The following is a 26,495-nucleotide window of genomic DNA, read 5'->3' on the forward strand; positions in this document are numbered from 1 at the left end:
CCACAGCGACGCCTCCAGAGGGAATCCCGAGGCTCCCCCTGACCGCGACTGCCTGACTCTGAAATCCCGACGCCTGGAAAAGACCCTGCACCCGCAGCCCCCAGGACCTGAAGGATCGGAACTCCAGTGCAGGAGAGACCCCCAGGAGGCCCTCTCCCTTGCCCAGGTGGTGGCTACCCCGAAGAGCACCCCCCCCCTTGCCTGCCTGCACCACTGAAGAGATCCCCTTGGTCTCTCATTGAAAACAATTGGAAACCCGACGCGTGTTTGCACACTGCACCCGGCCGCCCCCGCGCTGCTGAGGGTGTACTTTTTGTGCTGACTTGTGTCCCCCCCGGTGCCCTACAAAACCCCCCTGGTCTGCCCTCCGAAGACGCGGGTACTTACCTGCTGGCAGACCGGAACCGGGGCACCCCCTTCCCTCCATTGAAGCCTAAGTGTTTTGGGCACCTCTTTGACCTCTGCACCTGACCGGCCCTGAGCTGCTGGTGTGGTGACTTTGGGGTTGCTCTGAACCCCCAACGGTGGGCTACCTTGGACCCCAATTTGAACCCCGTAGGTGGTTTACTTACCTGCAAGAACTAACATTACTTTACCTCCCCAGGAACTGTGAAAATTGCACTGTGTCCACTTTTAAAACAGCTAAATGTGTTTTATGTAAAAAGTATATATGCTATTGTAATTATTCAAAGTTCCTAGAGTACTTACCTGCAATACCTTTCAAATTAGATATTACATGTAGAATTTGAACCTGTGGTTCTTAAATTAAACTAAGAAATGATATTTTTCTACACAAAAACCTATTGGCTGGAATTGTTTCTGAGTGTGTGTTCCTCATTTATTGCCTGTGTGTATGTACAACAAATGCTTAACACTACTCCTTGGATAAGCCTACTGCTCGACCACACTACCACAAAATAGAGCATTAGTATTATCTCTTTTTGCAACTATCTTACCTCTAAGGGGAACCCTTGGACTCTGAGCATACTATTCCTTACTTTGAAATAGTGCATACAGAGCCAACTTCCTACAAGACCTCAAACTCAAAATCCCAAATAAGGCCCCTTGACCATAGGTCTGACTCGATCACTAATTCGTCACAACCAGTCTTTCAAATCTAACACCGAAACTCTACTCTACAACCTCTAACTCAAAGTTTCATCTATTATAGACAGTCTAATGTATGCCAAAGCAGAAGCACAGGGTGAGGCTCAAATTCATCAGTAAGTGGCTCAGTAGATTAGTTGCCGAGATTAAACATGCCAACTATAATTCTGAAAGACAATCGTATAAATCAAAGGTAATGACAAAATGGGTAGCAACATACATAGGAGGGGTAACGAAAAACCATCAAGTAAGTCAAAAAGTATTATTTTGCCAAATTAATTCATGAGTAAACCAACCGAACAAAAGAACTTATTAAAATCTACAAGAACCATCCAAACCGGGCCCCATAACAAGCAGCTTTGCACATCTTAGCAACACTGTGAAGACCTTTGTGTATTTCTAATATAAAATGACTAAAATCTTTGACTCCATGTAGGAAGTTGGCTCTGTATGTGCTATTTCAAAGTAAGGAATAGCATGCACAGAGTCCAAGGGTTCCCCTTAGAGGTAAAATAGTGGTAAAAAGAGATAATACTAATGCTCTATTTTGTGGTAGTGTGGTCAAGCAGTAGGCTTATCCAAGGAGTAGTGTTAGGCATTTGTTGTACATACACATAGACAATAAATGAGGTACACACACTCAGAGACAAATCCAGCCAATAGGTTTTGTTATAGAAAAATATCTTTTCTTAGTTTATTTCAAGAACCACAGGTTCAAATTTTACATGTAATAGCTCTTTTGAAAGGTATTGCAGGTAAGTACTCTATGAACTTTGAATCATTACTTTAGCATGTATACTTTTCACATAAAACACAATAAGCTGTTTTAAAAGTGGACACAGTGCAATTTTCACAGTTCCTGGGGGAGGTAAGTTATTGTTAGTTTCAACAGGTAAGTAAGGCACTTACAGGTTTCAGTTTTTGGTCCAAGGTAGCCCACCGTTGGGGGTTCAGAGCAACCCCAAAGTTATCACACCAGCAGCTCAGGGCCGGTCAGGTGCAAAGGTCAAAGAGGTGCCCAAAACACATAGGCTATAATGGAGAGAAGGGGGTGCCCCGGTTCCAGTCTGCCAGCAGGTAAGTACCCGCGTCTTCAGAGGGCAGACCAGGGGGGTTTTGTAGGGCACCGGGGGGGACACAAAGTAGCACAGAAAGTACACCCTCAGCAGCGCGGGGGCGGCCGGATGCAGTGTGCAAACACGCGTCGGGTTTCCTTCAGTTTTCAATGGGAGACCAAGGGGTCTCTTCAGCGATGCAGGCAGGCAAGGGGGGGGGGGCTCCTCGGGGTAGCCACCACCTGGGCAAGGGAGAGGGCCTCCTGGGGGTCACTCCTGCACAGAAGTTCCGTTTCTTTAGGGGCTGGGGGCTGCGGGTGCAGAGTCTTTTCCAGCCGTTGGGAAATGGAGTTCAGACAGTCGCGGTCAGGGGGAGCCTGGGGATTCCCTCTGCAGGCGTCGCTGTGGGGGCTCAGGGGGGACAACTTTGGTTACTCACAGTCGTAGAGTCGCCGGAGGGTCCTCCCTGAGTTGGTTGTTCTCCACCAGTCGAGTCGGGGGTCGCCGGGTGCAGTGTTGCAAGTCTCACGCTTCTTGCGGGGAATTGCAGGGGTCTTTAAATCTGCTCCTTGTAACAAAGTTGCAGTTCTTTTGGAGCAGTGCCGCTGTCCTCGGGAGTTTCTTGTCTTTTTCGAAGCAGGGCAGTCCTCAGAGGATTCAGAGGTCGCTGGTCCCTTGGAAAGCGTCGCTGGAGCAGGTTTCTTTGGAAGGCAGGAGACAGGCCGGTAAGTCTGGGGCCAAGGCAGTTGGTGTCTTCTGTTCTTCCTCTGCAGGGGTTTGTCAGCTCGGCAGTCCTTCTTGTAGTTGCAGGAATCTAACTCTTTAGGTTCAGGGAAGCCCTTAAATACTAAATTTAAGGGAGTGTTTAGGTCTGGGGGGTTAGTAGCCAATGGCTACTAGCCCTGAGGGTGGGTACACCCTCTTTGTGCCTCCTCCCAAGGGGAGGGGGTCACATCCCTAATCCTATTGGGGGAATCCTCCATCTGCAAGATGGAGGATTTCTAAAAGTTAGAGTCACCTCAGCTCAGGACACCTTAGGGGCTGTCCTGACTGGCCAGTGACTCCTCCTTGTTATTCTCATTATTTTCTCCGGCCTTGCCGCCAAAAGTGGGGGCCGGGCCGGAGGGGGCGGGCAACTCCACTAGCTGGAGTGTCCTGCGGTGCTGTGACAAAGGGGTGAGCCTTTGAGGCTCACCGCCAGGTGTTACAGCTTCTGCCTGGGGGAGGTGTTAGCATCTCCACCCAGTGCAGGCTTTGTTACTGGCCTCAGACTGACAAAGGCACTCTCCCCATGGGGCCAGCAACATGTCTCTAGTGTGGCAGGCTGCTGGAACCAGTCAGCCTACACAGATAGTTGGTTAAGTTTCAGGGGGAACCTCTAAGGTGCCCCTCTGGGGTGTATTTTGCAATAAAATGTACACTGGCATCAGTGTGCATTTATTGTGCTGAGAAGTTTGATACCAAACTTCCCAGTTTTCAGTGTAGCCATTATGGTGCTGTGGAGTTCGTGTAAAACAGACTCCCAGACCATATACTCTTATGGCTACCCTGCACTTACAATGTCTAAGGTTTTGCTTAGACACTGTAGGGGCACAGTGCTCATGCACTGGTACCCTCACCTATGGTATAGTGCACCCTGCCTTAGGGCTGTAAGGCCTGCTAGAGGGGTGTCTTACCTATACTGCATAGGCAGTGAGAGGCTGGCATGGCACCCTGAGGGGAGTGCCATGTCGACTTACTCATTTTGTTCTCACTAGCACACACAAGCTGGTAAGCAGTGTGTCTGTGCTGAGTGAGGGGTCTCTTAGGGTGGCATAATACATGCTGCAGCCCTTAGAGACCTTCCCTGGCATCAGGGCCCTTGGTACCAGAGGTACCAGTTACAAGGGACTTATCTGGATGCCAGGGTGTGCCAATTGTGGAATCAAAAGTACAGGTTAGGGAAAGAACACTGGTGCTGGGGCCTGGTTAGCAGGCCTCAGCACACTTTCAATTCAAAACATAGCATCAGCAAAGGCAAAAAGTCAGGGGGTAACCATGCCAAGGAGGCATTTCCTTACACTCCATTATTAGCAACCCTGAAGTGAGGTGTTACTATGATCCTAAGTCCTAAAGGTAAAACTCTTCTTCAACTCGTTAAAAACTGTAGAAACTACTTAATTTCTAAAAAGTAAAAACAATCTTGTAGTTTGGACATTCTTCATGTGTCGCACTGAATTATTAATTAAGCAATTGAGTCAATTATGAGCTACTACTAAAACAAATAAACCAGTGACTATGGCGTAAACTGAATAGGTCAGTGAGAAATCACCATTGGAGGCTGTGGTTTAAAGTGACAGGCTTCTCTGAAAGGAAATGGCTGAAAGCCTCTATAGCAGCACCAAAACACAAATAAAGTCAATTAATTAAACAAATTTAATTCCCAAACAAATTTAGTAAATATAACAAGGTAATGACTCAAGTAACACCAGAAATGCCTCATTTGATTAGGCAATTATTTACCATATTTTAGGGGTTGTAACATAGGCAATCAGAGGTGCTTAGCAGCCTCTAAGGTTCCCAAATCAAATTATATAAGCAAAACCAGCAAAATAAAATTTATAAAATGGAGGAAACTATGCAAAATGATGCACTCTCTTACACTTTCTCTCTGGAAGGGAGTCTAGCTGTCAGAAACATATCACCATCATCTCAAGCCTGAAAAACCTTGTACTGACTCACAAAGTTCTGGCTAAACATTGGTCTACCTCCACCCTCACTACGCACAACATCGTCACGGAAAGGGAAATGACACAACTATTTTAACTCTCTCAATCACGGGTCTTGGCTCAAGAGTGTGTATGCCCCGCTAGCACCACTCTTCATACCACCCCACTTGATTTCCTACTTTAATCCATTTGTTTTAAATTATTACATCATGATTTTTTATCTAAACATAAATCGATTTAATCCATTCACTCCAGGATTGTTGATCAACAATTTATTAGTGGAATTCTTTTTTGCTCTTGTGATGAAATGAACGTAAGTGCAATCAACTTCCCTTCCCTAATGTATTTCGGACCTTGAGTGGTCCTTCACCATGGGGTGTCCTGTTAAGGAACCAGGAGCAATTAATTCATTTAATAACCAACATAATTTTTTCAAGGCAATGTTTTTGAATCAATGCAATTTTTTGTATGCAAATTATCAAACAATTCAATTTTATAACCCAAATAATTTAAACATACATATAATCTTGATTATATTTTATCCTTCTTGTTCATCATGTTATAGTAAAACTGCAATTCCATGTTAACAGAGCATCATAAATCATTAGGTCAACCAAATGTAATAAATGTTGCCAACTTGAATAATTCACTGTCAAACTGTGAATCCCTGTTGTCTCCAGACCTATCTCAGTGTAGTGAATAATTTGTGCCCTGTTTGGTTACAGCTTGCTGACCACACAGGTTATTTGTGAAACATTAATAATAACTGAAAGGAGTTTGCCAGACCATTTATGGATTTATATTGTTTAAGCATGTACGTGGTAACATGGATATCCGAAATGAAGTCACTGTTTGGGCCAATTGTAATCAACTCAATTTAGCATGGTTGCTGTGACTTGTGTTACTCATGCATTTCCAAACGGAGATCCGGTGTTACCCAAATCACTACTCTGTTTTGTTCTACACTTAAAAGTAGTCCAAATAATATACCACATCTTGGGTTAAAACATTAGAAGGAAAATGGATATGAAATGCTAAAAAAAAAAAAATAGCAACTTAATCGGTGAGTTTATGTCATGTGTTGGTCGTGTGGTGATAATCAAAACCACCTTATTGGCTTTTATCTAATGTTCCATTTGGAACTAGATAGAAAGCTGCACCCCCCTGCGAGTGTTGACAAACATGAAAATAAAACTAGACTGTGATGGATTTTATAGTGTCCATATTGATACGGTAAATTCCGAATTCTTGTCCTTGAAATGGGAGAAAGATTAGAAAAAAATAAAAACGGGATGACCCCTATATGGATGAATGAATATGAAAAAGGAGTAAATTACTGGTGCTAAATGTCCATGTACTTAACACTGAACCCAGTCATATTGATGGGATAAATGACAAGTGGACAATTAAGTTCTACATAATGAATACATCAAGCAACTTTACAAGTAACATGCATGTTCCAGACGGTCGTCGAGTGCTTTGGAAACTACTGAATCGAATGTTTTAATCCAGAAACGTTCTCTGTAAAGTTGCTTCATGCATTTGTTATCTAATAACCTGTAAGCTGTAACTAAAGAGTACAACTTAAAACACTACTTTGAGCTATTTCTGGAGGCAAAAGAAATTGACATTTGGCAGTGAATTATTCGAAGGTTGCAGTATTTATTATCAATCAGTTATGTTTAGGTAAAAGTTAATGAGGTAATCATTTAGAACAAATGGATTAAAATAGGAAAACCAGTGGGGTACTATGAAGAGTGGTACTAGTGAGGAAACAGTCCTGAGCCAGAACGAGTGATTGACAGATATACGCTTATCAAGCTGAGGATTAAAGCAGGGGAGTGTGCAGATACTAGAGTTAATATTAAAACTATTGCAACAGCAGGTAGAACAAAACCTTTTTCTCCATGACCATAAAAACAGATTCGGACTGAGAAGGGACACCTAAGGCAAACTAGCCAAAATGAGAGAAGTGTCTCTGCTCAGCTGATAAAGACAATGAAACTACCCTCATACTCCTCGACCTGTCTGCATCCTATGACAAAGTGAACCAAGCAACACTGCTGAGAAGGTTCCAATATTGGGCAGCCATCTCTGGAACTAAAATGCAATGTGTACAATCCCTCATCACCAACAGTAGTCAAAAATGGAGAATCCGATATCATGAATTTTCCATTAATGCAGCTGTCTGTGGCACTCCTCAAAGATCACCTCCTTTTATATCTTCCTTTCAATATCCTTGTGTGTCCCTGACAAACCTCATCAAGAAGTATGGAGTGGGCTCCCAGATGCACACAGAAAATGTACAAATTGACTATAGTTTTGCATGAAAAAAGCCTGGCGAGTCCAACCAACACTAACCCAGATTTAAACAATATGTTTCCCTGGATGAAAGAGAGTGTAAATGGTACTAAGACTGAGATTCTAGTGATTGGAGAAAATTAGAAAATATTTAAATTCCTTAGACACACAGTCCAATCACAGATGTAGCCTCATGCTTTTCAATCTACTTTTGCTGAATACCCTGCTGGTCACAAACTGAGGTTCTCAATATCACCAGTGAGAATAAAATACTTCTGACTTATAACAGTCTGATTAATTTCCATTTGTCTGGGTGATTTTGGATGAACTAATCGTTGCTATCACTATTTAACAATTTACTCATTATACAGTAACTGTGTTTTCAATGTTTTAACCCAAATGTGTTATTTTGATTGACTGAAGACACTGAACCTAAATATCTGCCTTTGATTGGCCAGATGGTCCATCAACCTCACCTCACCAGAAATAAAGAACATGGAAGCTAATTCCGACACTAACCTTATGTTTGCTACACAAAATCAACACAATAGTCATAGGTGAGAACAAGCAGCTTGTCCTTCTCTAGAAACTCTCCTTCACACCGACCACCGAATCAAGTTGACAAGAGCCCTCATCCTAGCCTCGTTTGACCACTGTAACATTATCAACTCTGGTCTCCCCAAGATATGCACTACCTGGCTCTAAAGCTTTCAGAACTAGACAACAATATTGTGTCTTTATAAGGTAAGACTACATCCAACCCACCTTTAAATCGCTTCACTGGTTCCCAGTGGACACCAGCATTAAATGTCTTGTGAGGTCTTGAGCTCTATCCACAAAACAAGGTCATCTCTGAAGCATATCAGGCTCTTTATTAACTTACTCAAACAGCTCTCATCTAACCACCTAGCTGGACTTCTTCTTTCCTTCAGCTTCTTAAAGGAACCTAAAGGCATTCTAAATGTTTGAAAAGCTTTTAATAAATATATAGTGTTCTCTAGGCATTTAACCACCAGAGAGGCGATGAGGCCTAGTGGCTATAGCTCCTGACTTTAGAATATGGGGCACCAGGTCGGACTTCCAGCTTCAGTTGAGTGCTGATGATTCTGGGAAAATTGCTTAATCTACCTATGCCTAAAAAGATCAAATTAAAAAGAAATGGAACGTAAACAGGTTGGCTTGTAACATACTCTAATGCCCTAAGGTCAGATCTGTGCTATTACAAAAAAAAAAGCACAACAAAGGAAGTTGACTCTGCTCAGAGAACATTCCACTGACATTGATGTTTGCCAACTGTAGCCCCTCTAAAAACTCAAAAAACATAGCTACATTACTACAGGTAAAGGTCTACTTTCATGGGAAACAACACTTTCTTTAAGCTATTAAACACAAATTACTAAAGCAAATTCCCTTCTGTTGATTAGTTATATTGGCATCAAAGATGCTGTATGTGTTCTTACCAATTCCTCCTTATTAAAATGAATGTGCAGTCATTAGCATGTAGTTATATTTAGGGCATTAGGATAACAAGGGGCTCTGAATTACAAGGCCAAGGAATGCTAATCAGCTCAATATTACCAGGGGTAAGTTTCAGATTCAATATATTCTAAATGTGGTCTTCTGAATGACATATTTTCAGCCATAAAGGCATTTAAAGCTCTGCAGAGTTCTTACCACTTCTAAAACACTCACTGGTACTAATCAGTATCCTAAACATTTGGCTGGCTACAGTGTCCACGTCTTAGAAAGTTGTATTTGAGTGGATGGGCATTAAGGGGGCCCTATGGTGGAACACCACTGTAGGTGAACTCTGGTCTTCTCAACTGCGCCATGTGAATTCCAATACATATTTCTTTCCTACAGATTTTTCTAAAGTGTTCTTTACGGGTCTTGATTGGTTAACTTATCTTTTCTCCCTTTATTCTTACCCAAGCTTTTAAGCAAAGGTGTGATAACTCTCAAATGTAATTCGGCATTCTTCATATTTAAAGTGGCTGCTAAAAATGGTGTCAATGCACAACTATGGGCAGAACTACCTGAGATACATAGGTGCGACCAAAGTAGAATGGGGTGTTGTAGGACCTGCTGCAAACTACCCCTGTCTACCAGAGTTAATCAAACTGATGCAAAAAGACATAAAACCTCTAGTGTTTTTCAGTGGGGCTCAAAGGACAGATTTCAAAGTAGTTTGATGGCATTTTTGTTGTATTTAGTTGACTGCCAAAAGGGATAGTTAATGATTTGGCATATTTCAGGTGAACCAGCAGATGTGCTACCCTTGGGCAATTTATCACTTTAGTGAAACACCTGTTGACTGGGTCACTCTAAATCTATCAAATTATAAAGAATACTTTTTTTTTGTTTTTTTATAAATCAATGAGCTAAATAAATATGAAAAATAAAAAATATATAATTTTTAAACGTGAAGCTGCTTTGACATCCATAACTGGAGAGTGTTATAGCATATTTCACAACTCATATTTAGAGAGTGAATACATAATTTCATAAACTATTGAAGAGTTCGCTTAAGTTAATGTACTCTTCAAAGAAGAGTGTTTACCCAGCACATGCTAAAGCAGGGTTTGATGGTTTACGGTTATGCAGGTGTTCATATTGCATACCTAATTATTACACTATTGACCAAAAATTCAAGTAATGTTGAAGCTTTTCCTGGATAGAGGTATGGTTCACACTTCATATGCTTATGTCATCAATGACTTACTGAGCCATCTAACCAGTGTTAACACATGCCAATAACAAGTGGAGTAAAGTCTAAAGAAATAAATGCACCATACAAAGATATGCAAATGGAAATCTCACACTTGTAAATCTGAGAAGTGATACAAGTTTCTGATGTGAGGATTAAAAGTATTTTCTGTATAGTAGTAAGACATAGTTTGCAAAATATCTACACACCACAGTCCAAATGGTAAGTTGCAGCTCAAATTAAACACTGAAGTATACAAAAAAGTGATAAATGGAATGCCTAAATTAAGCTCAGCCACTGGTAATTATTTGGGGGTTGCATAGCCGCCCAGCGTTATTTTACACGCCTTGTCACTTCAGTTAGGATCCAGCCATATGCAAATCAGGCTCGACCCAGCTAAAATGGGAACAGTCCAGCCCGAACTGGCAGGCTTTCTCTGAACAGCAAAGCAATGATCGTTTTTGTCATTATTAGGGCTCATCAACCCAGTATGTTGTGTTATATGATGGTGTAAGGATTTGTGTAGCTCACTTATCACTCGAGGGGTATCAAGGCGTCAGAGCAGAGGAGTAGGCCAAATGGGCTCATAGGTGAATAGCCTGTGCTTCAGCTTCTTTCGGACCTCGAGAAGCTATGGGGAGGCCCTGATGTGGAAGGTCATTCTAGGATCTGGCGGTGATGTAGAAGGAGCATCCTCCCTATTTGCTCTTGAGGATGTGGGGTATTTGTGTGAGACGGAGGGTGGCTAAGCACAGTTGCCTGGTGGATTAGAGGAAGTTGGGGGGGGTGGCTGAGGTAGGCAGATCCGTCATTGTGGAGTGCTTTGTATGCATGGTTGAATAGTTTGAATTGGCACTGGCTATAACTCACCACTCTAACGTACTGTGTTCTCACTAATGATGCGATTTGCAATGTTATAAGTGTATTTGTAAATGCTGTTATTTAAGATGGTGTAAGTAATAAAATACAAAAGGTTATAAGTAGTGAATGGGGAAGGCGGGAGTTAATAGTTAATGTAGTGTGGCTACCGAGATCAATACACTGGGTATGGCGGTGTGAGAGCCAAAATAATTTGAAGGGGTTGCATACATTTAAAATTAAAGGTAAATATATAAGTTTAGAATTTTTCATTTTTGTGTAGTTTAAATTTGTTGTGTATCTGAAAAATAAAGTTATAGTAATTTCAAAGTGTTGTGTGACTTATAAATGTAAGGTATAACAAACTTCACAATTGTTATGTGGTTTGGTTTGTATAGAAAGAATAAACTGTAACTCTGGGCTCTGAAATGGATCACTCCCATTTATCTCACACAGAACATTCAGTTAAACTCACACACTTGATTCAACTTGTACCTTTGGTTTGGCGTGAACTGTGAAGCTGAGTAATCCATGGTACACCTGCAGAGTTGAGGGGTAACTCCATACAGTTGGGTCCTGTTTCCGCAACAATATCGCCAGGCACGACAGGATCTGTTAAAGGAAAAAATAATTCTTATGAAACTGCATAAAACAAACATACATACAAATAGGCAGAATTTGTTTCACACTGTACCACCTCTGCTAGTAATGTCCCGTCCACGGAGCACAAAGCGTTCCATCTCTCTGCAGTGCTCCTGGCAGGACCAACATCCACTACACAACTCAAAAATGCATTACTGGAGGAGCTGCACTGTTGGCGAGAAAGTGCCACTTTTCGTACTGGAGAGAATTAGTTGCTTGAAACATTCAATCAAAGAGACAGAATGAGGTGCTGTCTTCAATAGAAAGGACAGAAAAAAATAGTAAAAGAGCACAGTGCCTGAATGAACATGAAAGGAGCAAAGATACAATGCACTATGGATTATTCAACGAGAATTATGACACCTGTATCTGACCCAGCACACAACTAGTTTTAGTTATTTGCCTTGCCAACAACGAATTGCATTAATCTTGAATCATTCCAATCCTCAAAGACTCCTTTTAATTCAAGTGCTATAGAGTGTTACCTTTTTTCTACCTTCAATTTAAGTATTACAAATTTAGCAGCTCTCAGAATTACTTTGTCACTGTAGGACACGGTATGGGCGAGGGCGCCAGCTGGATGAATTTTTGAAGTCAATATCTGAACAAGGATACAACTGAGGACCAACTATGGAGCTCATGCTACAGCCTTCGCTCCAGTACCACCATTCCTCGACAACCAATCTGTTTGGTGGTACCACCTAATTTTGCGAAAAAACAGACCACTTTGGACAGGGGGAACAAACTCATCTTTAAAGCACACATCTGGAAGGTTGAAGGTTCACTTGTTTCAGTTTGAGACAGATACAACAATTCCTACCGTTCACAAACTAGATTCAGAATCAGACCTCGAAAAATCTACTCACCCACTCGAGTCAGATTTCATCAGGGCAAGCTATATTTAGGGCCTACTTGCGAGTTGACAGAGAACAGGTGTTCTGCTCACTAGAAGTGAAGGAGTACTAAAGATGCCTTTAAGTCTTGTTTTTATATTGGCACGTTTACACTGTGTTAGAGGTGAAAAGTCAAATTACATCTACAATTGCTCTTCTTTCTCGGACTGCAAAGTTCGAGGATTGTTTAAAATGAACTGCCTGACAAATGTGTTGCACAATAAGTGTTAAAAGAAAGGCTGCACAATGCCATGTTTAAGTCTGACACACAACATTTAAATAGCTAAAAAGTGAACTGTACAAACATTTCAAAATAAATTTCAGTTGTTATGAAAATCCTCGTTTTGTAATTCTTTGTGATGAAAAAAACTATTTTAATAGGATGAAAACAAATCATAACACTTTACTCGATGATGTGCAAATTTCATGTTTGCTGAAGCCCAATTTCCACAGTTTGTTTATGTGCTATATAGTTCTATAAGTAAATCTGCTTGTTAGTGGGAACATGTTTGGCCATTTCATGGAAATTATCCTGTCTGTAAATGGCAGTGTACTACCACATCATGCCTTTGTAATATATTTATTAAAAGGGAGATTTGTTTTGTCAAGACGGTATGAAGTTTGCTCTGTATATACTATTTCAAAGTAAGAAATAGTGTGCACAGAGTCCAAGGGTTCCCCTTAGAGGTAAGATAGTGGCACAAGTAGATAATTGTAAAGCTCTATTTTGTGGTAGTGCAGTCGAGCAGTAGGCTTATCAGAGGGTAGTCTTAAGCATTTGTTGTACACACACAGGCAATAAATGAGAAACACACACTCAAAGACTTATTCCAGGCCAATAGGTTTTTATATTGAAATTTTTTTTTTCTTAAACACTTTAAATGCAATAAATGCAAGGTACTTCACTTAGATACTTTAGGAACTTTGAATAAAAGCAATATCATATACACTCTTTGCAAAAATGGCAATAAGCTATTTTTAAAGTGGACACAGTGCAAAAATCAACAGTTCCTGGGGGAGGTAAGTAAAGGTTAGATTAGGAGGTAAGTATAACACTTACAAGTCTCAGTTCTGGGGCATAGGCAGCCCACCATTGGGGGTTCAAGGCAACCCCAAAATTACCACACCAGCAGCTCAGGGCCGGTCAGGTGCAGAGGTCAAAGAGGTGTCCAAAACACATAGGCCCCTATTAACAGGGGTGCTCCGGTTCCAGTCTGCCAGTAGGTAAGAACCTGCGTCCTCGGGGGACAGACCAGGGGGGTTTTGTAGAGCACTTGGGGGGGGGGGGGGGGGGTCACAAGTAGGCACACAAAATACACCCTCAACAGCACAGGGGCGGCTGGGTGCAGTGCGCAAAGCAGGCGTCGCGTTTCAGGTAGGAAACAATAGAGGGATCCGGGGGTCACTAGCGGTGCAGGCAGGCACGGGGGCTTCTCGGGACAGTCACCACCTGGGCAAGGCAGAGGGGCGCCTGGGGTCACTCCTGCATTGAAGTTCGGTCCCTTCAGGTCCTGGGGGCTGCGGGTGCAGTGTTGGTTCCAGGCGTCGGGTCCCTTGTTACAGGCAGTTGCGGTCCGGAGGGCCTCTGTATTCTCTCTGCAGGCGTCACTGTGGGGGCTCAGGGGGGGTCGTCTCTGGTTACTCACGGGCTCGCAGTCGCCAGGGAGTCCTCCCTGAGGTGTTTGTTCTCTGGATCTCGAGCCGGGGGGCATCGGGTGCGGAGTGTGAAGTCTCACACTTCCGGCGGGAAACGTGCAGTCTTTGAAAGTTGCTTCTCTGTTGCAAAGAAGTAGCTGGTTTTGAACAGGGCAGCCGTTCACAGGAGTTTCTTGGTCCTTTAGTCCAGGGCAGTCCTCTGAGGCTTCAGAGGTCGCTGGTCCCTGTCAGATGCATCGCTGGAGCAGGTTTTCGAAGTTGGAGACAGGCCGGTAGGGCTGGGCAAAGCAGCTGTCGTCTTCCTCCTTCTCTGCAGGCTTGTAGGTCAGAAGTCCTTCTTGTTTCTTCAGGTTGCAGGAATCTTATTTCCTGGGTTCAGGGTCGCTCCTAAATATTCAATTTTAGGTGTGTGTTTAGGCCCGGGGGGGGAGGGAAAGGAGTAGCAAATGGCTACTGTCCTTGAGGGTGGCTACACCCTCCTTGTGCCTACTCCCTGAGGGGAGGGGGCACATTCCTATTGGGGGAATCCTCCAAAATCAAGATGGAGGATTTCTAAAGGCATGGGTCACCTCACATCAGGACACATTAGGGGTTGTCCTGACCGGTGGGTGCCTCCTCCTTGTTTTTCTCATTATCTCCCCTGGACTTGCCGCCAAAAGTGGGGGCTGAGTCCAGGGGGCAGGCATCTCCACTAGCTGGAGTGCCCTGGGGCATTGTAACACGAAGCTCGAGCCTTTGAGGCTCACTGCTAGGTGTTAAGAGTTCCTGCTGGGGGGGGGGGGGGGGGTTAAGCATCTCAATCCAGTGCAGGCTTTGTTTCTGGCCTCAGAGAGCACAAAGGCTCTTGCCCCAGAGGGTCAGAAACTCGTCTCTCAGCAGCAGGCTGGCACAGACCAGTCAGTCCTGCACTGAAGGATTGGGTAAAATACAGGGGGCATCTCTAAGATGCCCTCTGTGTGCATTTTTTTATAAATCCAACACTGGCATCAGTGTGGGTTTATTATTCTGAGAAGTTTGATACCAACCTTCCCAGTATTCAGTGTAGCCACTATGGAGCTGTGTAGTAGTTCGTTTTTGACAAACTCCCAGACCATATACTTAATAGGGCCACACTGTACTTACAATGTCTAAAATAGACTAGACACTGTAGGGGCATATTACTCATGCAGCTATACCCTCACCTGTGGTATAGTGAACCCTGCCTTAGGGCTCTAAGGCCTGCTAGAGGGGTGACTTACCTATGTCACAGGCAGTATTTTGTGTGCGTGGCATCCTGAGAGGGATGCCATGTTGACCTTGCCTTTTTCTCCCCACCAACATACACAATCTGTAATGACAGTGTGCATGTGTTAGGTGTGGGGTCCCTAAGGGTGGCACAACACATGCCTCAGCCCTTCGAGAACTTCCCTGGTCACAGGGCCCTTGGTACCACTGGTACTTTTTACAAGGGACTTATCTGTATACCAGAGGTGTGCCAATTGTGGAAACAATGGTACATTTTTAGTGAAAGAACACTGCTGCTGGGGCCTGGTTAGCAGGGTCCCAGCACACTTCTCAGTCAAGGCAGCATCAATATCAGGCAAAATGAAGTGGGGGTAACTGCAACAGGGAGCGACTTTCCTACAAATACTAACTGAGAAAACATTCCTGCCCTGATGGCGATGCTATTAATGAAACAAGAGGTATATGTGGGCTAGATTCTTATTATGCCCGAAGCAAACATTTAGTCAATTATATCAAAGAAAATAGGTTTTTGTACAGTAGAAATTCTGAACTCACATACTGGAAGGTGCTCTCATATGTGATAATGAAGAAAAAGGAGGCTCTGTAATATAAAATACTTGCCTAGGAGCACACTATTTTAGACCAGTTTGGGGGGTCAAGTACATTACAGTTAGGTGAAGCAGATTATTCAAGTTACTAGAACTGCAGTCTAGTAAAATTTTTATGATTTTTCGAGGCCTGGATTCCTGGAACGCTGATCAACGCAAAACCAGATTAGGAAAATGCAGTGTTTTGGGAGTTGGAGGGGAGACTACCCAAACTAAAGACTGATCTTCTCCAATGGGTGAAGTGCACAGCTGTTCATAAAGTCTTTAAACTTAGAAAAGGTCCACAATATTTTTATCAGTGTGAACACGGACAGTTTACTGGCAGGAAAATGAATTGCTTTCCAAAAATCCTAGGTCTAGTCTGCATGTGTCAGGACCCAGATACCCAATATTTCAGTATATTAACTTTTAGGAGAACAGTTCTAAGGATGATGCATGCATTTGGTGCAAAAAAAAGGCAACAATCTGATTACAAATTAATATGAATTCAAAGCAGGAAGTGGTGTATGGAGTGATGGATTCACTTATTTATTGCCTTTCAGAAAACCATGCACAACAGATATGTAGGAACGTGATGGGTGATGTGAATTCAACATTCATGCATGTAAACAAATATGTGATGCATAATTAAAATTAGCATCTACTGCAATGTTCTTTTGTGGCTTCCATTTTGAGTGATAACATATACATCTTACCTACTTTAGTCCGAGTGGTTTCTTGAAAAATTCTTCTCAAACCTTTGGTGAAAAAACCCATAACGCCTACTAATTTGAAGTTAATTCAGCCCATATTCTAGAAACAAAAAAAACATCACTGACAGAAGAGGTGTGTCAGAGGCTTACAGACATTTTTTTTGATTACAGATAGAGGCTTAATTTCTTGGGCTGCTCTCTTTCATGTGCCCTTGAACTATTGGTATTGTCCATGGGATAGGTGGTTGCACTTGGTTGCTGAGGCAATGGTGATTGATTGTTGATCCCTCTAGTACCTGTATGGTTTGCCTTACAGTCTGTGTTAAGTCAGTCCTACCATGAAGCCTGTTCGTCGTAAGGCACCTACTTCTTTCACAGTCTTGGTGAACTTTTTTGTGCATTCCACTTCTTTAGCCCCAATGAGTCTAACCAGCTAGTGACCATTAAAAAGCATATTAAATATATAGGTCTGCATCTAATGTATGAACCCTTAAATACAATTTTTTAAATGGAGACATATTATGGGACTTGCTGTGAGCCTTCTACAGTCAGTGTACATGGATATTGTTTATTGCTGAATTTTGAGTGGCGGTACTGGAGTTCCCCTACAATGGCACTTTGAAGCATTGACAAGTACTGGCTCTTGAACTGTAGAAGTTAAAAGTCTCTAAAAGAAAACAATATTGCTCTATTTAATTATCAGTTTACTCCTCACATTTGTGCAGGTCCCTTAATCGCCCATTGGTATGTCGGATTAACTTGTTTGCAGGCAAAGAGCAAGCCTATTTGCGATCTGGAGAATGATCTGGAAATCCTCTCACATACAAACTTTTTTTTCATTATTCATACAGTGACTCTTCCTGTTCAGGAGAGTAAAGCACATCAAATAGTTCAATATCATCCTCTTCTGCATAATGGTGTGAGTCTGTGGAAGAGGCAGATGATTTCCTGTGGTTTCTGACTCATTCCGCCACCTATTTTGGCTTAGGTGCCCTTGAACAAAATAACACTTTTGTGCTCCAGTAAAATAATTTTCTCGTGGTAGTGGAGACTGGCATTTCAAGCTGGGAGATTTCAAACAATTTGTGTTCCTCAATTTCTTGCATGGGTTTTCCAAAGTACTACAAGAATTAGCTGCAGAGGCGTTTTCAGCATCAAAATGATTCTACGCAGGTCAATAAATAATCTTCAGATAAACAGTAGAATCGGTTTAGGAAGTTTTGTCCATTTAAGCACTCTCCATATTTATGCGCTTTAACACCGAAGTTCTCTGCTCTTTAGCCATTCCGGATGTCAAAGTTGATTGTTCTTTTACAATTTTGACTGTTTTAGTTCTTTTAGAAACTAAAATAACTGATGGATCTGACCTAGGTAGTATCAACAAGTTACTTCTGATCTTCTTCCTCACAGGAATAAGAATCTGTGCCTATTTTGCTCATATAATATTTGAGCATTTATTCCAGGTGCTAAGATTTTAGTTTTATGATTTGGTAGTTAGCACTGGTCCTTTCTTCCCTTTGCCATGTCCTCCGTATTGGCTTTTCCTCCTCAACTGTGATTCGCTCTGCCCTTTATACTTGCAGATGTGACAGTTGAGTAGGCCCCGGAGGAGGCTGTGTGGAAACCATCTTCTCTGGCATTGCTAATGGCAAATAAAACCCACTCGACTTTCATTTTTTCAGTGTATCCTTATAAAGCAGGTCCTGTGAAGCGGGCTGTGAAAAGTTCAGTGCTCTGTACTCAACCATGTAGCACAAAAAGGGCATCATTTTTCTGACTTAAGGATTTTTTTTTTGGCTTGAAAACCCCATAATCCTGAAATGAAGTGTAATCTTAGGGTAGCACAACGCCCAAACAGTGCACTACATATATAAATACTCAAGGGTATCAATTGTGACAATTCAGGCAAGACCTGAAAGGGGTTGTCAATAAAAACAATAAAGAATATTGTTTAGAGGCTGTTTCCATCCAAGAATAATGCATGCATGAAATTGGATGATGACAAAAAACACATTCAAAAATTGTATTAAATCAAGGATACAAACCAGTGCCTACGTTAAGCATCCAGAGTTTATCTAAAATATTTTCTTTGAAGGAAAATGACATAGGTCTGTCTGAACTCTCAAAGAGCTTGTCAAACTCTTGCTCAACCTCATCAATTCCTAATGTATTACTTGATTTTCAATAGTTTTTACTGCCTCATTTTGCAATATGAAAAGGATTAATCAAAACAACTTTAGGTGGGTGCAACCACCAACATTAAACTCCCAGGCCCCCTCCCAATTCCCCAAACTAGCCAAGATCGGACCTCTCATATGTTAAGCTAGGAATAGTATAACTCATCCGTTTTCCAGAATTACGTGGGATCCAAATTGAGATATCAAAGTGGGTCTGACAGCCTCAGAGTTCGCAGAGTCTGTGGGTACATCATGCACTTATAATCTTTATTGAAATATGAAAAAACAGAACTTCATAATTTAGGGGAAAAAAAAATGAGATTTATCAACTCTATTTTTTGGTAAATATGTTCCTGATCATTGACAATTTAATGGTTCTTTTTTGACTGCCAAAACAGTCCCTATATTTAAGAGTTGGCATGTTCCTAATCATTGGAATCGAAGACCCATTTGTCCTCTTGTTTCTATAGGGAAATAGGGACATACCTGGCAAACATCCAGTGGCATAAGGTAGATACATCCACACCATACAATTTAGAACAAAGCTTATGAAACAGAGTTTACAACATAAAGGTCAAGAAAAAAAACAAGAACTGTGCCACAATTGCAATACTTATTGTTTACCCAGCGGAGCGAAGACGTGCATCCAGTGCTTGCTTGGGAGGCCATAATGTTCATAAAGGCTTTGGACGTATCTGAAAACTTTCTTATCAGCACAGGGCCAGGAACCCTGAAGGAGACAGCATGAAAATATACAGTAGTAAACAAGAGGAGGCTACAAGGAAGGCGTTCGTACTTGCATTACAGCTCTTGGCAGTTTTTCCTTTGAATCACTCAACAAGTAAAAGTTGATAAACCTACTTTACAATAAACAGGTAAGACATTACCACTGAACAACAGTTTACTCACATGATGCAGTGCCCTTAGGCCTTCTCACTTAAACTGGAAGGTAAAAGATAATCCTAGTTGACATTAGCGGAAACTGTCTTAGAACTGGTCTCCTCATACAGTCCATGCTAGTTCTTCACATTTCTACAACTCAACTTTATCTATTTACTAAAGAATAGCACACTGTTCCTAGAGAGGCAAAATTCTAGATCAAAAGGGCAGCCTTTGTAAAAGGAGTGTACCTGCAACTAGGAATACAACAACAGGCACTCCAAAATTTACCCTTTTCTAAATAATATATTTTGTTCCCCAATTAAAAAAAAAGAGAGAGGACGATCATAAAGGGAAAAAAACAAGATGATACAAACCGTTCCAGTCAGCACACATCAGCAACACATTTTAAATGACTTCTGTCCAGAAAACAGTACTTGTTAACAGTTTAAGAGGTTGTGATTTATTGATAACATTATATGAGCCTACGTAAAGAGACTGACAGTGCCTTGCCAGACTGGGCATATATGCTTGGCACAACTGAGGTCGCCTGGTCAAATGTTGCTTCTGTCAAGAGTTTAGATTATTAATCACGCAAAGCAAAGTCGGCAATCCTATCTGGTAAAGGCAATCCATCCACTCACGGACAAATCAGTATTAAAAAAAAAGAAAAAAAAAAAACACATGAAAAACATATTGCTGTGCAATTGCAATACAAAAAGAGAGAGGCAACATGATCAAAGGTCTCAACACTTAGGAAATAAAATAATAAACTCCCAAGTAGAACCCTATTCCAGTGAAATGTCATACAGCTCACATGAGATGACGACAACCTGAGCTGATGTTTTCAAGGTCCTAGTAACCATGATTAAACATGGAGAAATAGATCAGCCAAGTTGTACTCCTATTCCATAGTACTCTGCCTAAATCCTAATAACATTTCAACCTCATTTTGCAATACCTCGCAATTTTATTCCAAAACGTTCCTTGACTGCAGTTAAAATAGTAATTAAGACTGTTTTGGCAAAAACTTAACTTGCTTCATAAAATCCGGGACAGGAGTTACAACACTAAATTACTAGCATTCTCCATTAGCACTAGACAAACTACTGGAATAAATATAAATGCCTCACCGTTTCAGGACAAGGTTGAGCAGGTATGCAACAGCAGCCAACGATTCAGAGGACTCAACAGCCTCTAAAGTGGTCATCTATTGGAGAAGAGAAATAAAAAGCTGTGCATTACAAATAATGCAATACACATTATGTATGCACCCTTGTACTATTAAGGTTTATCTCAGATTTCCAATAAAAGAACAAAAATGACAAGTTTACACTGTCCAGCATAATTTAAAGTAGCCCAACACGGAGTTCAACAGATTCATGAAATTAAAAGCATCCTCCTCTAACATGTGGCAAGCAAGCAATACGGGCATTAGAGATGCAATTATGAAAGCAAAAGCACATAGGTCTCTTGTAAAGAAATGGCTCCCTGTTGCAGTTACCCCCCACTTTTTGCCTGATACTGATGCTGACTTGACTGGGAAGTGTGCTGGGACCCTGCTAACCAGGCCCCAGCACCAGTGTTCTTTCACCTAAAATGTACCATTGATCCCACAATTGGCACACCCTGGCATCCAGATAAGTCCCTTGTAACTGGTACCTCTGGTACCAAGGGCCCTGATGCCAAGAAAGGTCTCTAAGGGCTGCAGCATGTCTTATGCCACCCTAGAGACCCCTCACTCAGCACAGACACACTGCTTACAAGCCTGTGTGTGCTAGTGAGAACAAAATGAGTAAGTCGACATGGCACTCCCCTCAGGGTGCCATGCCAGCCTCTCACTGCCTATGCAGTATAGGTAAGACACCCCTCTAGCAGGCCTTACAGCCCTAAGGCAGGGTGCACTATACCATAGGTGAGGGTACCAGTGCATGAGCACTGTGCCCCTACAGTGTCTAAGCAAAACCTTAGACATTGTAAGTGCAGGGTAGCCATAAGAGTATATGGTCTGGGAGTCTGTTTACACGAACTCCACAGCACCATAATGGCTACACTGAAAACTGGGAAGTTTGGTATCAAACTTCTCAGCACAATAAATGCACACTGATGCCAGTGTACATTTTATTGCAAAATACACCCCAGAGGGCACCTTAGAGGTGCCCCCTGAAACTTAACCGACTGTCTGTGTAGGCTGACTAGTTCCAGCAGCCTGCCACACTAGAGACATGTTGCTGGCCCCATGGGGAGAGTGCCTTTGTCACTCTGAGGCCAGTAACAAAGCCTGCACTGGGTGGAGATGCTAACACCTCCCCCAGGCAGGAGCTGTGACACCTGGCGGTGAGCCTCAAAGGCTCACCCCTTTGTCACAGCCCAGCAGGGCACTCCAGCTTAGTGGAGTTGCCCGCCCCCTCCGGCCACGGCCCCCACTTTTGGCGGCAAGGCTGGAGGGAACAAAGAAAGCAACAAGGAGGAGTCACTGGCCAGTCAAGACAGCCCCTAAGGTGTCCTGAGCTGAGGTGACTCTGACTTTTAGAAATCCTCCATCTTGCAGATGGAGGATTCCCCCAATAGGGTTAGGATTGTGACCCCCTCCCCTTGGGAGGAGGCACAAAGAGGGTGTACCCACCCTCAGGGCTAGTAGCCATTGGCTACTAACCCCCCAGACCTAAACACGCCCTTAAATTTAGTATTTAAGGGCTACCCTGAACCCTAGAAAATTAGATTCCTGCAAACTACAAGAAGAAGGACTGCCTAGCTGAAAACCCCTGCAGAGGAAGACCAGAAGACGACAACTGCCTTGGCTCCAGAAACTCACCGGCCTGTCTCCTGCCTTCCAAAGAACTCTGCTCCAGCGACGCCTTCCAAGGGACCAGCGACCTCTGAATCCTCTGAGGACTGCCCTGCTTCGAAAAAGACAAGAAACTCCCGAGGACAGCGGACCTGCTCCAAAAAGACTGCAACTTTGTTTCAAGAAGCAGCTTTAAAGAACCCTGCAACTCCCCGCAAGAAGCGTGAGACTTGCAACACTGCACCCGGCGACCCCGACTCGGCTGGTGGAGAACCAACACCTCAGGGAGGACCCCCGGACTACTCTCCGACTGTGAGTACCAAACCCTGTCCCCCCTGAGCCCCCACAGCGCCGCCTGCAGAGGGAATCCCGAGGCTTCCCCTGACCGCGACTCTCTGAAACCTAAGTCCCGACGCCTGGAAAAGACCCTGCACCCGCAGCCCCCGGGACCTGAAGGACCGGACTTTCACTGGAGAAGTGACCCCCAGGAGTCCCTCTCCCTTGCCCAAGTGGAGGTTTCCCCGAGGAAGCCCCCCCTTGCCTGCCTGCAGCGCTGAAGAGATCCGTTGATCTCTCATAGACTAACATTGCAAACCCGACGCTTGTTTCTACACTGCACCCGGCCGCCCCCGCGCTGCTGAGGGTGAAATTTCTGTGTGGGCTTGTGTCCCCCCCCCGGTGCCCTACAAAACCCCCCTGGTCTGCCCTCCGAAGACGCGGGTACTTACCTGCAAGCAGACCGGAACCGGGGCACCCCCTTCTCTCCATTCTAGCCTATGCGTTTTGGGCACCACTTTGAACTCTGCCCCTAACCGGCCCTGAGCTGCTGGTGTGGTGACTTTGGGGTTGCTCTGAACCCCCAACGGTGGGCTACCTTGGACCAAGAACTGAACCCTGTAAGTGTCTTACTTACCTGGTAAAACTAACAAAAACTTACCTCCCCCAGGAACTGTGAAAATTGCACTGTGTCCACTTTTGAAATAGCTATTTGTCAATAACTTGAAAAGTATACATGCAATTGAAATGATTCAAAGTTCCTAATGTACTTACCTGCAATACCTTTCAAACAAGATATTACATGTTAAATTTGAACCTGTGGTTCTTAAAATAAACTAAGAAAAGATATTTTTCTATAACAAAACCTATTGGCTGGATTTGTCTCTGAGTGTGTGTACCTCATTTATTGTCTATGTGTATGTACAACAAATGCTTAACACTACTCCTTGGATAAGCCTACTGCTCGACCACACTACCACAAAATAGAGCATTAGTATTATCTATTTTTACCACTATTTTACCTCTAAGAGGAACCCTTGGACTCTGTGCATGCTATTCCTTACTTTGAAATAGCACATACAGAGCCAACTTCCTACATCTCTACAGAAGGTGGGTTGTATTTGTGAAAGCCCCATTTTTGTTTTGGAATGCTGTATTTGTTTTTTAACATGCTGTGAATTAAGCAAGTTTCCTAAAAGGGGTATGTCCCTGTAATGCTCCTAGAAAATTACCTATGATCTGCAGCCTCAGGGGTCAACGTTCAGCAAGGTCATATGCCTGCAGACAGCTGGGGTAATGCACTGGGAGCAACATACACAAACAGGTAAAGTGGGTGATGAAGACAGCTGTTTGAGTCAGCTTGTAATATGAGCTCAGGGAGCTTTTAGAAAGTCGTGACCTAGTCTAAATTGTATTCAGTTTGCCACCAAGTGATAGTACGTGTTATAATTCATTTGGATATCAAGAAACGATATATTGTTCCTTCTGGATAAAGTGTATAACCTGCATGGTCTTTTTTCCTCATTGTGCACTTTATGTCCAACCTGTTTAAATTATAACTGTTGGTTGTCAAATACTGCAAGGGCCAAAGTCAGATCATTGTATATACATATTGGGATCTAGAATTTAGATCTAATGATCAGATGTACAATTACTTAGTACTTTCAACACGCTTGTATATAGGTTTCCCTGACTTTTTTCTAATTAAGAGCGGCCTGCTTGGAAGGAGGTAATGGTCATGCTCCACAGCTGGCAGATCAAAATCCCCTTAGAACAATGGGCCAACCGCAAGGCACATTAGCCACTCCTGTTGGAAGCGGTCAGGAGTTGTGACTCCCTGTTTGCATGTACGTATTTACATATCTGGTATTTCTATTGTACTAACAAAGTCAAAAGGCAGCTGTTCACTGTACTTGATCAATGGCAAAGATACAATCAATGAGTGACTGGAGAGGACTCTGGGTTTCAAGAGTAGAAGTGGACAGTTATTTTGCAGTGATGCAATGTTCTTTATAAAGGTGTGCTTTCAGTTCTTTCTTAAATTGGAGCAGTGTGTGGGTTGTCCTGACTGCCAATGGACAACATTGTAGATCCTTTCAAAGAGGAATGGTACCCCTTTTAGGCAGTGTTCATTTCCTTAGCTTTATGATCTTTGAAGTTAAGGCTAGTGATCAGGATGACTCAGAATGGCTTGCCATTTGGTAAATGCTGGGCTTTAAAATTCATCCTGGTTATTGTTGCTGACCCAGGTTTGGGTTAGTCGTTCTATCTTCTTGGAAAATAGACTAAATACTCTTTTGGTGGGGATTAGCTTCCGGCAGGAGTTAGGCATAAGGTTGTGGGTGCAATGGAAGCAGTTGTAGAGGATTGGATGTCTGGAGCAGAGGAGACTAATACAATGGTGTGTCAGCAGTATGGTGGTGGAGCTTTATGTTCCTACCTGTGAGTAGAGCCCTAAGGTGCTCCATGTAGAAGTTGAAGATGATTGGTGTAGGAAGCTGGCTCTACATACTATCTCAAAGTGAGTGATATTGTGCACAGAGTCCAAGGGTTCCCCTTAGAGGTCGATACTGGCAAAATTAGATAATACTAATGCTCTATTTTGTGGTAGTGTGGCAGAGCAGTAGGCTTATCAGAGGGTAGTGTTAAGCATTTGTTGTACACATGCTAGTAATAAATAAGAACACACAGTCAAAGATTAACTCCAGGCCAATAGGTTTTTATATAAAAAAATATTCTTCTCTTAATTTTACTTTAGAACCACAAGATTCAGAATTTAGGTAAGTACATAAATTGTAAGGTACTTTACACAGGTAAGTATGGAACTTTGAATTAAAACAGCAATGTGCCCAGTTTGGGCAAAAATGGCAGTAAGCTATTTTAAAAGTGGACGCAGTGCAAAAAAAATAAAAAAAAATAAAAAAATCAACAGTTCCTGGAGGAAGTAAGTAATAGTTAGTTTCTCAGGTAAGTAAAGCACTTACAAGTTCAGTCTCCTGGGCACAGGCAGCCCACCGTTGGGGGTTCAAGGCAACCCCAAACCCTCAGCACCAGCAACACAGGGCCAGTCAGGTGCAGAGATCAAACGAGGGCACAAATAACATAGGTGCATATGGAGGACAAGGGTGCTTCGGTTCCAGTCTGCTAGCAGGCAAGTACCTGCATCCTCGGGGAACAGACCAGGGGGGTTTTGTAGAGCACTGGAAGCACAGGGGTGGCCGGGTGCAGTGTGTAAAGTAGGTGTCGGGTTTTGCGTTGAAAGCAATGGAGGGACCAGGGGGTCATTCTGGTGATGCAGGCAGGGCACAGGGGGGCTTCTTGGGCCAGCCACCGACTAGGTTGAGGGCTGCCTGCTGGTCACACCTGCACCAGTAGTTGGTTCCTCTCGATCCAGGTTTCGGGTTCCTTTGTTACCAGGCAGTCGCGGTCAGGGGGAGCCCATGGATCCTCTCTGCAGGCGTCACTGTGGGGGTGCAGGGAGGTTGTCTCAGGGTGTCCACGTCGTCGGAGTCGCCTGGGAGTCCCCTCTGCGGTGTTGGTTCTCCTGAACTCGAGCCGGGGGCATCGGGTGCAGAGTGTGAAGACTCACGCTTCCGGAGTGAGGCGAGAGTCTCTTTAAAGTTGGTTTCTTGTTGCTGTTTTTTGGACAGAGCCGCTGTCCTATGGAGGTTCTTGGTCCTTTAGGTGCAGGTCAGTCCTCTTGAGTCCTCAGAGGTCGCAGGTCCTGCTGGATGCGTCACTGTGCAGGATCTTTGAGTCTGGAGACAGGCCGGTAGGGCTGGGCCAATTCAGTTGTTGTCTCCGTCGTCTCTGCGGGGCTTTCAGGTCAGCAGTCCTTTATTCAGGTTGCAGGAATCTGATTTCCTGGGATCAGGGTCACCCCTAAATACTCAATTTAGGGGTGTGTTTAGGTCTAGGGGGCAG

At 43.1% G+C, this 26,495-nt stretch overlaps 1 protein-coding gene across 1 annotated transcript in view; it reads right to left on the bottom strand.

Annotated features, from left to right (window-relative positions):
* Positions 1-26,495, bottom strand: part of RRP12 (ribosomal RNA processing 12 homolog) — a 682,638-nt gene that overhangs the window by 593,335 nt on the left and 62,808 nt on the right. The window contains exons 4-6 of the mRNA XM_069239610.1: positions 20,641-20,717; positions 19,253-19,358; positions 11,232-11,348 (exon numbers count right to left, since the gene is read on the bottom strand). Coding sequence (XP_069095711.1) covers positions 11,232-11,348; positions 19,253-19,358; positions 20,641-20,717 — 300 coding nt within the window. The remainder of the gene's footprint in view (positions 1-11,231; positions 11,349-19,252; positions 19,359-20,640; positions 20,718-26,495) is intronic.

This window comes from Pleurodeles waltl, chromosome 6 (assembly GCF_031143425.1).
Source record: "Pleurodeles waltl isolate 20211129_DDA chromosome 6, aPleWal1.hap1.20221129, whole genome shotgun sequence".
NCBI classification, from domain to species: domain Eukaryota; kingdom Metazoa; phylum Chordata; class Amphibia; order Caudata; family Salamandridae; genus Pleurodeles; species Pleurodeles waltl.